Source organism: Erinaceus europaeus, chromosome 1 (assembly GCF_950295315.1).
Source record: "Erinaceus europaeus chromosome 1, mEriEur2.1, whole genome shotgun sequence".
NCBI classification, from domain to species: Eukaryota; Metazoa; Chordata; class Mammalia; order Eulipotyphla; family Erinaceidae; genus Erinaceus; species Erinaceus europaeus.
This window is the reverse complement of record NC_080162.1, coordinates 52,806,705-52,819,316: the sequence shown is the minus strand read 5'-3', so window position 1 is coordinate 52,819,316 and position 12,612 is coordinate 52,806,705. Positions and strand designations below refer to the sequence as shown.

Here is a 12,612-nt window from a genome sequence, read left to right as displayed (position 1 = left end):
GAAAAAGAAAAAAATCTCAGCTTTAAAGAGCATAAACAAAAGAATCTCAGATAAACCCAAGATTGTGTGTATATATACAGAGTGAGTGAATAGAGAAAAAATAAATGCTGAGAAGTTTTAAAGGAAGAGAATAACAGGAAGATTTTTTTTTTTTGAAAGATGTGGTCTTTAGGTCGCAGGTTACTAACTGTTACCATTTGAGGCCTTGATTATTAGCATGAGCTAGTCAAATTCTACACTGCTGGTGCCCCCTCCTGTCATCAAGGGAGAATGAGTTGTCACAATTTGGAGTAATACTACTGGATGAAAACAAGTTTTCTGACAGGCTGAATAAACATAGTCTCTTAGATCACCAGCCCTCAGGATTCATCACTACAAACCCTGCCTTCTTTTACAACACCTGTTCACACCAAAGCAGGCGCCCTCAATGGTATATATCAAAATACCTAAAGATGAGAGATGACTTGAGTTCTATTTCTATGAGTTCATATTAAGGACATCACAAACATGCTGGGAAAATATCTTTTAAGAATGAAAATAGTATCTAACAATGATGATTTGAAATATGATACATTGCCCTATCAGAATGTTATACAAACATTAATAACTTGGTTATGGGGGTTGGGCAGTGGTGCACCCAGTTGAGTTCACTCACTATCATGTGGAAAGATGCAGTTTCTATCCCCCACTCTCCACCTGTAGAGAGGAGCCTTCATGAGCAGTGAGGTCAGTCTTAAGGTATCTCTCTTTTTCTTTCCCTCTCTATCGCCTCAGTTTCTCTTAGCCCTGTCTAACAAAAAAAAAAGAAAAAAGTAAACAATGGCCACCAGGGGCAGTGGATTCGTTATGCAGGCACAGAGTCCCAGTGATAACCCTGGTGGCAATTAAAAAATAAAAAATTAAATAAATAACTTTGTTATGGGAACATATGGTATAAAATTATTTATATTCAAGATGGCTGAATAGTGAATTTTATGTTACGTGAATTTTACATAGAAAAATCTTCACAGCTTTTTAAGTGAAGATAATCACTTATAAAGCAGAATATAAATTTTTAATTTTTGTATGCAGAAATGAACCCTAAATTTGTTTCAATTGTGTTCTTTGATTAAAAAATCACGTGTTTTGTTTACCAGTATTTTCTATTTATATTTATTTATTATTTACTCCCTTTTGTTGCCCTTGTTTTATTGTTGTAGCTATGATTGATGTCGTTATTGTTAGAAATGGAGACAAGAGAGGTGGAGAGAAAGATAGACACCTGCAGACCTGCTTCACTGCTTCTGAAGCTACTCCCCTGCAGGTGGGGAGCCGGGGGCTTGAACTGGAATCCTTATACCAGTCCTTGCACTTTGCACCACCTGCGCTTAACCTGCTGCTCTACCGCCCGACTCCCAACTATTTTACCTTTTTTTTTTCTTCTTTGATTGAGGGATTGTTTACAGTGCAACTGTAGACTTATAGATACAGTTAATCATCTCCCTGTCCATCATGCAATAGGACTTCAAGATTCCCTCCACCCCCTCCTTTCTCCTTTCCCAGAACCCTTTGCTTTGGTACAATACACCCCGCCCCAATTTTTTTTTTTCCTCTCTGTCTTCATTTCATAAGTTCCAGAAACAGATGGTATCATTCAGTATTTGTCCTTTTCTTTTTGACTTATTTCACTTAGCATGTTGTCTTCAAGTTCTACCCAAGATGAGGCAAAGTAGATGACTTCATTTTTAATAACAGAGTAGTATTTCATTGTACATATAGCACAATTTTTTAAAACTTTTTTTCCTTACTGGGGATTAATGGTTTACAGTCAATAGTAAAATACAGTGGTTTGTACATGTGTAGCATTTCTCAGTTTTCCACATAATAATTCATCCCCCATGAGGTCATGTTCCAAGACCTAAACACTCCCCACCACCCCAATCTTTTACACTGGTACAATACACCAACTTTAGTCCAAGTGCTGCTTTGTGTTTTTCCTTCTGTTCTTACTTTTCAACATCTGTCTATGAGTGAGATTATCCCATATTCATCCTGACTTATCTCACTTAACATAGTTCCTTCAATCTCCATCAAAGATGAGGTGAAGAAGGTGAATGTGTGTGCAATATATGTGCTTTTTTGTTGTTATCTTTCCTTGTTTCTTTTCAATCACTTCTGATAATATTTGTCTTGATAAAGTAGTTACAATGAGGGAAAAGTGGTGAAGCAAGTGGTGAAGCAGTCCTGCATATGTGTCTCTTTTTCCCTTTCTTTTTTTAAAAATATATTTTTATTGATTTTATTGAGACAGATACAGAAAATGAGAGAGAGAGACAAACAGACAGACCAGAACACTCCTCAGCTCTGGCTTATGGTGGTTCTGGGGATTGAGCCTGGAACCTTAGAGCCTCAGGCATGAAAGTCTTTTGCATATTCATTAGACTGACTTCCCAGCCCTTCTTTCTCCCTCTGTAGCTCCCTTTCCTTTTTCTTTCTATGTTTTTATCTAATAAATAAATATATTAAATATTTTTTAAAAAATAAATAAAGTAAACAAGAGCATGGCTGAAACTTATTAGAATAGCTCCTCACCCCTCAGTAAATGTAAAAATCAAAATAAAAGTCATGCTCATGGAGGTCATTAAATAAAATTTTACATACAAGAATTCTAATTCTTTTAAAATTAAACATTTATAGCCGTGAAACACACAAAATAGCAGTGTTTTACATCGCTGAAGGCCAAGAAGACAAGTGTTCAATTCTCTCCAATGAAAGAGGAAGCCAAGCATATGAAGACTTTGTGGCTGGACTTGGATGGGAGGTAATTAGCTTCTTTCCATGGGTTTTTATTAACCAGCATGATTTACAGCTGTATATAAACTAGACAATGATCATATGAGTTGTTATATCACATATAGCATGAGTACAGTGCTGGAAGCAAATGTATCGGATTTGGCATCTTCTGTTAGTTGCTTTTAGTACCAAATACAAGGCACATGCCTTACTGTGTGAGCTCTTTTTTGTCCTGACACAATCATTTTCAAAGACAGATTAGCAATGGTGGTTACATTTTAAAATTACTGTATGTCTTGCCCCTGCATGCTATAGGAACTCTCTTTTGAATATTCCTTCTTACTTGAACACATTATTACTATTTGAGAAAGCAGAAAACCTCATGGAACCAAGAATAGGGAAACTGTGTGTGTGTTTAGAGTCATATATACACACAAGTTTAGAGTTATAGCTACACCAAAATTTTTTGATAGTGGTTTTCTTAAAATTGGTGGGATTAAGAATCATTGTCAATGTTAATATTTGCTTAGTATTATAATTTTACCTAGCTCTGCATTACACTTTTATGATAAGAAAGATTTAGAAATTAACATAAGTTTTTTTTAACAAATCTTCATTGATGCTTAGTGAATAAAAGTAGGTCATATTTAACTCCCACTTTTTCCTCCCATTGTGACCTGTGTCAGGTGGATCTCTCAACTCACTGTGGGTTTATGGGTGGACTTCAGCGCAATGGCAGCACAGGGCAGACTGCCCCTTACTATGCTACCTCAACCGTGGAAGTGATTTTCCATGTTTCCACTCGGATGCCATCAGACTCAGATGATTCACTCACCAAAAAGGTAAGGGGAATCCTTGGACACCATACCCTGGTTTGAAGACCAGGCTCTTCTAGGATAGGCTTTTCTAGAATGCATGTTGAAGACCAGGCTCTTCTAGAATGCATGTTGTAGCATGCACTGAGACAGATATTTTCCTTCATGTAAATACATTGTCCTACTTCTCAAGTTGCAGTTCTAGTTAATCTGAAGTATTCAGCTTGACAAAGTAGATAAAGAATCACATCAAATTCAATCAGTTATTTGAGTCTTAAGTTCTGATAAGAAGATTTAAGAAAAGAAAAATATCTTAAGTATTGTTACTTTTGGATTCCCACATCAACAACAATAATAAGGTTGTTGTGGGAATCCAAAAGTAACAATACTTAAGATATTTTCTTATTACCTTGCACGTAATAAGGTTGTTGATGTCTCAGGTTGGCAAAGGTTATGAGGTGTCTTGACCCTGTAGTGATGAGACTCAGTAAATAAGCACCATTCAGACTTGTGGGACTCATGGGGTGATTTGGCAACATCTGTCAAAATAAGAAGTACATTTATGCTGTTGTGCTGGGTGCCACATTTGGCCCTTATCCTCATGGTTTCCTTCAGTTTGAGCACTGCAAGCAGTTTTCTCTAGAATTCAAAGGAAATCTCCACCCTGAGGAAATCTCCCCCAAAACATAGCCCTGAACCTTTCAACCTGTAAGATATTCAACTCAAGTGCCCTCTATTAGGATAACCTTGATGGAAGAGGGGCGTTAGTATGAGAAAGAAGCTTAGAAACCTTACCTACCCACTCCTGTAGTTTTCCTACCTCATATCAACTCTTTTCCTATCAAAAAGAAAGAGAGAAAGAAAGAAAGAAAGAAAGAAAGAAAGAAAGAAAGAAAGAAAGAAAGAAAGAAAGAAAAACTGAGGCTAATATGTAGTTGACTTGGAATACTCGTCATTCAGATACTAAAAATGAATGACCATTGGCAGTTTGGTGTGGTAACTATAGGCAGGATTTAGAGATAGGTCGGTCAGGGCTTAAATATGTATCTAGCCACTTTATCAGCCTGTGCCTCTGTTTCCCAAGCCTATATCACAGGTTGTGGTGAGATAAATGGATAAAGTCTATAAAATTGTCTAGCAAAGTGCCTAGTAAGGTTTCTGACCATCAGCATATGTCATTGTCTACTGGTCTAATTGACTCCTTTCTTCCCCTGCCCCATTAGACAAATGATTGATAGCAGCCGATGGGCCTCACTGTACCAGCTTCCTTTCTTCCCTTTGAAGTTTTCCTTTGTCACCATTGTAGCTGCAGACCTCTGACCATGTACTTGGTGCGTAGCAGTGAGCCTGTTCATGAAACTTCAAATCTCGGGTCACAGCACAGTCACAGACAATTCTTGCAGAGACTTAAGTGTCCCTGATGTGCAAAGCATGACTGACTTTCACTCCCTGAACTGCGTGCTGCCATTGCCTCCCATTCACCATGTGTTGGTTCCCACAGGCATAGGAGAGCTTCCTTAGATCTTGCTGACTGTCCTGACTGCTATGTGGTTAGTGAAAGGGGTATACCCTCATAAATCAATTTCAGGTTACCATGTTGCTAGAACGGGCTTCCACATCCTTCTAAAGAGTTTTACTAGTGATTTAATAATGGGTTTACAAGATGATAAGATTACAGGGGTATAGTTCCACACCTAACCCACCACCTTAATTCTGTGCCCTGTGCCCTGTACCCCTACCCTGATTACACATCCTTTATATTTGCAGCAGCTTGTAAACTGCCGCTACTCTGCAAATGGGTCACCTTATTTTGTTATTTCCTTATGACTAAGGTTTACTTTTTAAAAGATAGATGAATAAACTTTCCTAAGTAAGGTAGGATTGTCATTTTTTTGTGAGGGCTGTAGTGTTTTCTTGATAGGATGCCACACTATAAATGATGTTTCAAAGCATGATGTGCTTGAAAGATTTCCTACTGTAATAATCAGAATTCAGCTGATACCTTTTGCAGCTCCAAGATTTAGCATCATTAGTGACAAACTTTCCTTTTCAGGATGTCTCACAGCTAGACTAAAAATCAGTCACAGTAACAGCAGCCCACAGTTCCTTGTCTTATTCTAACTAAATTGTCCCTAACAGCTTAAAAATGAGCCACAGAATTCTAAAGTGATTCATGATCTCTTCTGCCCTTGTCATGGGGGCACTTTTTCAATTCTGCAATCCGGTTGCAACCCCATACTGAACTCTTGATCCTGCACTGCAGAAATTTGTTAGCTCTAGCTAGATTAGATTTTTCACAGCTAATCTAACTGCTATAGGGGGTTGCAGAGTGGGGACAGATCTGTGCTATTGGATTTGTCCAATTCATTTGACTCCAGGACTATAATTGCACTTATGTCTTACAAGGCTTTTATAGCCTCAGGCTGGCCAGCCGCATAAAAAACAAATTGGCAGTGATACAGTATGAGTGAAAAGGGATGAAAGGCCCACATTATCAGTCTCCAGGCAGCTCTGTTCTGGCAGGAAGTTTCTTGGTTAATTTACAAATAAAACTTAGATTTTAGGATGGGCACACTGTCAGCTGAACAATGGGGATGTCAGGCCTGACTGTTACTTAGTAAAAGTAGCAGCCGGGCCCAGTGAGGAGCAGGAATTCTTCAATCAAACAGACGACTCCTTCTGGAGCCAGCTGGCGATGTAATGCAATTAGTCGGGAAAGGAGGTCAGCCTATTAGGTGTGTACCATGACCAGTGTCACCAGTGCTTGCCTCCTGGCAGCAGCAGGCAGAATGACTCTGTCAGTACAAGAGAAGTGGCAAGACAGTGGGGCTGATTTCTTAAGACCTAAGAACCTAGCATTTGTTCTGAACCTGTTAAGCAGCCGTACATTCTGGAGCCTGTTGTCTAGTTTAAGCAGGAGCTAGTATGAGTGACAGCTCTATTCCCAGAGGCGACCTGTCAGTCTCCTCCCAGATTACTCTTAGTCAGATCAATTTGACTCTTGTGTACATGGAAAAAGCACACTGGTGGATTTCTAACTTGAAGGCATTTAATCAAAATTCTCTACAACTCACAAAATAATACATACTCCTATAATGAAATCGCCTTTAAATTCAGGAAGACATTGACGTTTGTAGCATATTCCCATATGTGCTAACAGAGTTGACAGTTTGACCAAACTAACTGTATTTATTTTGTTTGTTTGTATTTACAGGCAGCAGTTAGTTTATTTTTGCTTATCAACCAATTATTTCTAGAACTTAGCACTTAACTTTTGTGGTGTGGTATAAAACTGTGATGTGTTCAGTAGTACGAAGTACATGACATAAAACAACTTTAAGATGATGAGTATTATATTTTAGCCATAAAAAATACCTCCTTCTCTATTAAATACTGCCATACTGGGGAGATGAGTCTGTTAGTGCAGTAGTATACTCCTTCGCTGTGGTTCTGAGAATACAGTTGCAAACAGAATTAGAAGAGACTTACTCAGGTTATGTAATTGAGTAACTTAATTTACAAAAGAAACTAACTGTAAGATTTCAGTAACTGTTATATTACCTCAAAGCAGAAATGTGCACTTTTCTGGATCAAAAAGTAGCTATCATACACTATAGGATGCTGGCATTTGGTCGAAGCCCACACTTGAATAGTATCACAGAGGTGCTTTCCCATTGTGCGAGCATTGTCTCAAGAGGCTTGAAACCACCTAGGCTGATTATCTTTGTGATGAGGATGGTGTAATTCTAGGATGACCCCTGCTCTCACAATTTTACACTCCTCCCAAAGCTTCTATTTGATACCATTCATATTTCCCTTGAAATCATGCCTTTAATATTTGATGTCACTACCATATTTCACTCAAACAGCATTGAATTTTAGAAGTCTGTTTTAAGATCCTTCATATTATATTAAAAACTATAAAGTAAAGAAAGTAAGATTGTAGGGGTCAGGGGATAGCATAGAGGTTATGCAAAAAACTTTCATGTCTGAAGCTCTGAGGTCTCATGTTCTCTGGTAGAAATATGAGAGGGTGGGGAGAAAACAAAGCTGTAACACTGAAGATAGAAATAGAAAAGCAGAACCCGGTGCCTTTTTAAATTTTTAATTTTTTAAAAATTTTCTAGGATGTGGAATAATTGAGAGGGGCGGGGGGAATAGAGGAGAGAGAAAGAGAGACAACTGCTTCACCACTGATGAAGCTTCCTCCTGCAAAGGAAGACTGAGGGCTTAAATCCAGATTTTTGCACATAGTAACATGTGCTTAACCGGGTAAGCCACTGACCAGCCCTCAGTGTCTTTTTTAATAAACTGGGAGTCGGGCGTAGCACAGCAGATTAAGCGCAAGTGGCGCAAAGCATAACAACTGGCATAAGGATCCTGGTTCAAGCCCCCAGCTCCCCATCTGCAGGGGAGTCATTTCACAAGTTGTGAAGCAGGTCTGCAGGTGTCTATCTCCCCCCACCCCTGCTCTCTGTTTTCCCCTCCTCTCTCCATTTCTCTCTGCCCTATCCAACAATGATGACATCAATAATAGCAACAATAAAACAACAAAGGCAACAAAAGGGAATAAATAAGTAAATACAAAAAAAATTTTAAATAAAATAAACTATTGTTGCTTTTACATGCAGTGCAGGGTTGAGAAGGAGTGTTGGGAGAGGGGATATTTTCTGAGTAAAATTTTGCATTTAGAAATTCATAGGTACTTTTTTTTTTAATTTATTTAAGGAAGGAGACATTAACATTGTCCTGAGTCACCATGACTTATGTTCAGTGCCCATGGTGGCATTTGCCCAGAGCCTGTATTCAGACACAGTAAATTTTATGCCGCTCTCCATAGGTACAAGGATACAGGTACAAGTCTCTTTTAGAAAGATTGACTTCTTCAGTGGTTCTCAGAAGAATAAGAGAGGGAAGAATAAAGCATTATAGCAAATCAGTTTCTTTTTGTCACCTTGTAAATGGAAAGGAGGTCATGTCAGATCATCTAGGATTTTTCCCTTGTGATCAAATAATCAATAAAGAAAACTGTATATATGACAGCACATTTTAAGTACACAGAATTAGAGAACAGCCTTTTTATTTTTATAGTTTAAGACTAAAGCAAACCACTAACTTTGTCACAACTATTATTTTATTAAAGTGCCTCTGACTTTGGTCGTTTTCTAGGGTTCACCTATTAAATAAACTTGAAAGTAAGAAATACCCTTTCACAGAGGTAGAGAATGTTCTTCTACTCTGTATGATAGGATTGAAACCCCAAATGCTCAATAGGGTTTAAAACACCTTTACTAATAGACATGTTTTTTAAGAGTCCTTTTTTTGGCCATCATCTTAATCTTTCAATATAGTATCTTTTAGTCACAGTTTCAGATCATTTCTAATACAGCTCTCTCCAGCCTGGGACATGCCACTGGACAGGAGTTTTGCATAAGATGTGTTTGTATCTGACAGAGGATGGTCCCAGGCGAACCGGTAGACTTTAAGAGTCAGATTTGGTTTGGAATCTTCTGGCCACTTTGTGTATAAAATGATGACGGGGGTTGGGGTGTGGAAGGGAGCAGAAGGAAGAAAGGGTTGGGGTGGGGAAGAGAGCAGAAGGAAGAAAAGGAGAAAAAAAAAAGCAAACATTCTTAGTTAATGTAATTCCTGTAGCTTTTGGTGTAGAGTGAACTAGAAATGAAACAAATGTCATAATAAAATGTCCAGGCAGAATACTGTACACCATCCATGCACCCTGGGGTTATTGATACCTTTGCCCTCCTCAGCCCCCAATCCCTCCTTGTTAGATAACCAGAAAAGCTTGTCATCATTCTCAGAGTTTGTGGAAAGATAAAGCACTGTGAGTGGCATACTTTCTACACAGTGAGGCACTTTTGTTGTTGTTGTTGTTGTTATTAATGGTTTGTTGCAAAATTGTAAGATTACAATGTATAATTCCACACTCACCACCAAAGTTCTCTCTCTTCCACTCTGGCAGCTCACAAAGATAATCACATAGTTTTCATGAATATGAAAGTTTGTTTATGTCTGTTTTGTTTGGATTTTTTGTGTTTTGTTTTTGGCAAGTTCATGTAAATCATATCTCTAGATTCCACATATGAGTGAAACCATCTAGTAGTTGTCTTTAATCTCTTTACTTATTTTGTTAAGCATAATCACCTCTACTTCCATCCATTTTGTCCCAAAGGACATAATATCATCTTTCTGATAGCAGAATAGTATTCCATGGAATATATATTCCATAACTTCTTTAGTCAGTCATCTGTTGATGAGCATTTAAGCTGCTTCCACTCTATGGCTATTGTGAATAATACAGCTATGAACATAGGGGTGCATATGTCCCTTCAAATTAATGCTTGAGTGCCCACTGGATAAATGCCTATGAGTGGTTATTGCTGGGTCATAAGGTACTTCCATTTTTACTTGTGTAAGGACTCTCAGTATACAGTCTTCCAAGGGGATTGTATCAGTTTGCAGACCTACCAGTAGTGAAGCAGAGTTGAGTAAGGCACTTTTTAAATGCTACATACTATAAATGCTAGTATCCTTATTCAATTTAAGTACTATATATTTCTTAAATAGTAATTATATATATATATATATATATATATATATATATATATATATGTATTTCCTTAGAGCTGTAATAAGTCTTGTTTTTATATATCTGGTAACAATAATGTAATGGTGGTTTATGTTCTCCCTCTCTCTGTCTCTTTCTCTCTCTCTCTTTCTCTACTGATCTAGAGTCACTCTCTCATTCAGATAGACAGAGAGAAAGACAGCACAATACTGAAACTTTCCCTAATTCCATAGCACATCCCATGTGATTTGGACATGAACTTAGACCACAACCTTGGCAGGGGATGTCCCCTACCCAATGAGCTGACTCTGGTCCTGGCTTATGTTCTTATTTCGTATTCATTTAATCATTGAATTGAGAGCCTCAAGAAGCTCTTCTGTAATGTGGGATAAAAGACTCATGCCATTAAATGTTTAGAAACATTTATAAATAATATAAAAAAGACTTTGAAGGAGGAATTAAACTTGACTTAAAAAAGAAAAAAAGGGGGCGGGAGTCTGGCGGTAACACAGCGGGTTAAGCACACATGGCGCAAAGTGCAAGAACCAGCACAAGGATCCCGGTTCGAGCCCCCAGCTCCCCACCTGCAAGGAGGTCACTTCACAGGAGGTGAAGCAGGTCTGTAGGTGTCTGTCTTTCCCCCTCTCTGCCTTCCCCTCCTCTCTCCATTTCTCTCTGTCCTATCCAACAACAATGACATCAGTAACAATAACAATAATAAATACAACAACAATAAAAAACAAGGATAACAATAGGGAAAATAAATATTTAAAAAAAATTTTAAAATAGAAAAGAAAAAAAAGATACTTAGAAAGGTCTTATTCCATCCAGCCATAATGTACCTACAGTGCTGTGTACATTTTCATAAAGGCAAGCTAGGTTTTGATGCACAGCTCCTTTTTTAAATCCTCACATCAAGTGTTGTAGCCCTTTTGGGCAGTGAAATATTTTTGCCTCTGAGTATTATAATTCAATTTGTAAGCCATGACCCTCATAAACTGCTGTTATCACTCTGATTAATAAAGAGTCAATTTGCCATTACAGCTCCGTCACCTTGGGAATGACGAGGTCCACATTGTCTGGTCTGAACACTCCAGGGATTACCGCAGGGGTATTATCCCAACTGCCTTTGGAGACGTTTCAATCATTATTTACCCAATGAAGAATCACATGTTCTTTATTTCGATAACGAAGAAACCCGAGGTATGTTTCACCATGTTATTACTCTTACTCTCATACTGCTTGTGCTGTGAGTCACTATTACTGAAAAACAATGGCATGCATGTGTTAAAAGAGACATTTCCTAATCAATGAATGTCTTTCATGCATACATGTGTTATGTAGAGATTAGATATGTTCAGAGAAACTTTAAATACACACACAGAACTCTATACTTTATTACTTGGCTTCTTTCTAAAAATTATATTAAGGGTTTTTTAATTTTTTTAATGTTTTACTTAAAAGTTTTATATTAAATTTGGAGCACAGTGATTATTAATGAGAATTGAATGAGCCCAGTATTCCATCTAATATTTTGTATATGACTGTGAGTATAGAATCCAACCTTGCCTGACTAATGGGCATTGCTCACTGAGCCTCTGCTGCTAATGGGGGTCAATCCTGAAGGATTATGGGCATGTCCATGAAGAGACTGACCTGTGTAGCACAACTCATATGCTGATCTTTAACAATTGAAGCACCTTGCCACAGAATCAATTCAGCCATGTCAGTTGGTATCGATCATGGAAATGACTGGAACAATCCAATGGTTATATGCCATGAACAAATTGGCTGTGGATTTGATCCTTCCATGCCTTTAGTGGGCATCAGCAGCACTTTAGAAATAATGATTTGTTATTAACAGAGGACTTTTTAAAAGTCTTTTTAATTGACCACTTAGTAAAACTAAGTCACTCTTCCTAAATTAAAAAAAAAAAATGACTTCATGTGTTTCAGTCTAGTTGCAAATGTGATCTTAACTTTCATTCCAAGTTGTTCTGAAGGAGGGAACTATAAATTACCATTCTCAAGACTTTCTTTGTTAAGTTTTAAAATGATAAATAAAATTTAATAGACTTTATCACCTCATCTAAAGTTCTAAATAGTCCCTATTTTTAAACTTCAAAATAACAAGTAACTGAAATCAGTGGGATTTATAACCTAAAGTGTTAAAAAAAAAATTGAGGTTAAATGAGCTAAGAAATGAAAAAAATTTTAAGCAGTGTCATGCCCAGAGTGAAATCTATTTAAGTGTTAGTTGCCGTTATTGTTCCCTTTTATTGTTATATTTACAGCTGCGAAATATAATAAATAATTAATCCCAACTTTAATATGATCATTACTTCTCAGACTAGAAACAGTGTATGCTTAACTACTGAATTCAGTAAAACCCCAGTGTAGCTGAGTGGAAGCCTAGCATAAAAGGAACATCTTTTCGAT

At 37.5% G+C, this 12,612-nt stretch overlaps 1 protein-coding gene across 5 annotated transcripts in view; it reads left to right on the top strand.

Annotated features, from left to right (window-relative positions):
* The window catches only part of RALGAPA2 (Ral GTPase activating protein catalytic subunit alpha 2), a 322,655-nt gene that overhangs the window by 201,347 nt on the left and 108,696 nt on the right, over nt 1-12,612 (top strand). For all 5 annotated transcript variants that reach the window (XR_009548379.1, XM_060186046.1, XM_060186059.1 and 2 more), the window contains exons 34-36: nt 2,677-2,800; nt 3,459-3,614; nt 11,218-11,376. Coding sequence is in view for 4 of the 5 variants with exons in the window: in XM_060186046.1 (XP_060042029.1) it covers nt 2,677-2,800; nt 3,459-3,614; nt 11,218-11,376 (439 nt within the window). In the remaining variant the exon portion in view is untranslated. The remainder of the gene's footprint in view (nt 1-2,676; nt 2,801-3,458; nt 3,615-11,217; nt 11,377-12,612) is intronic.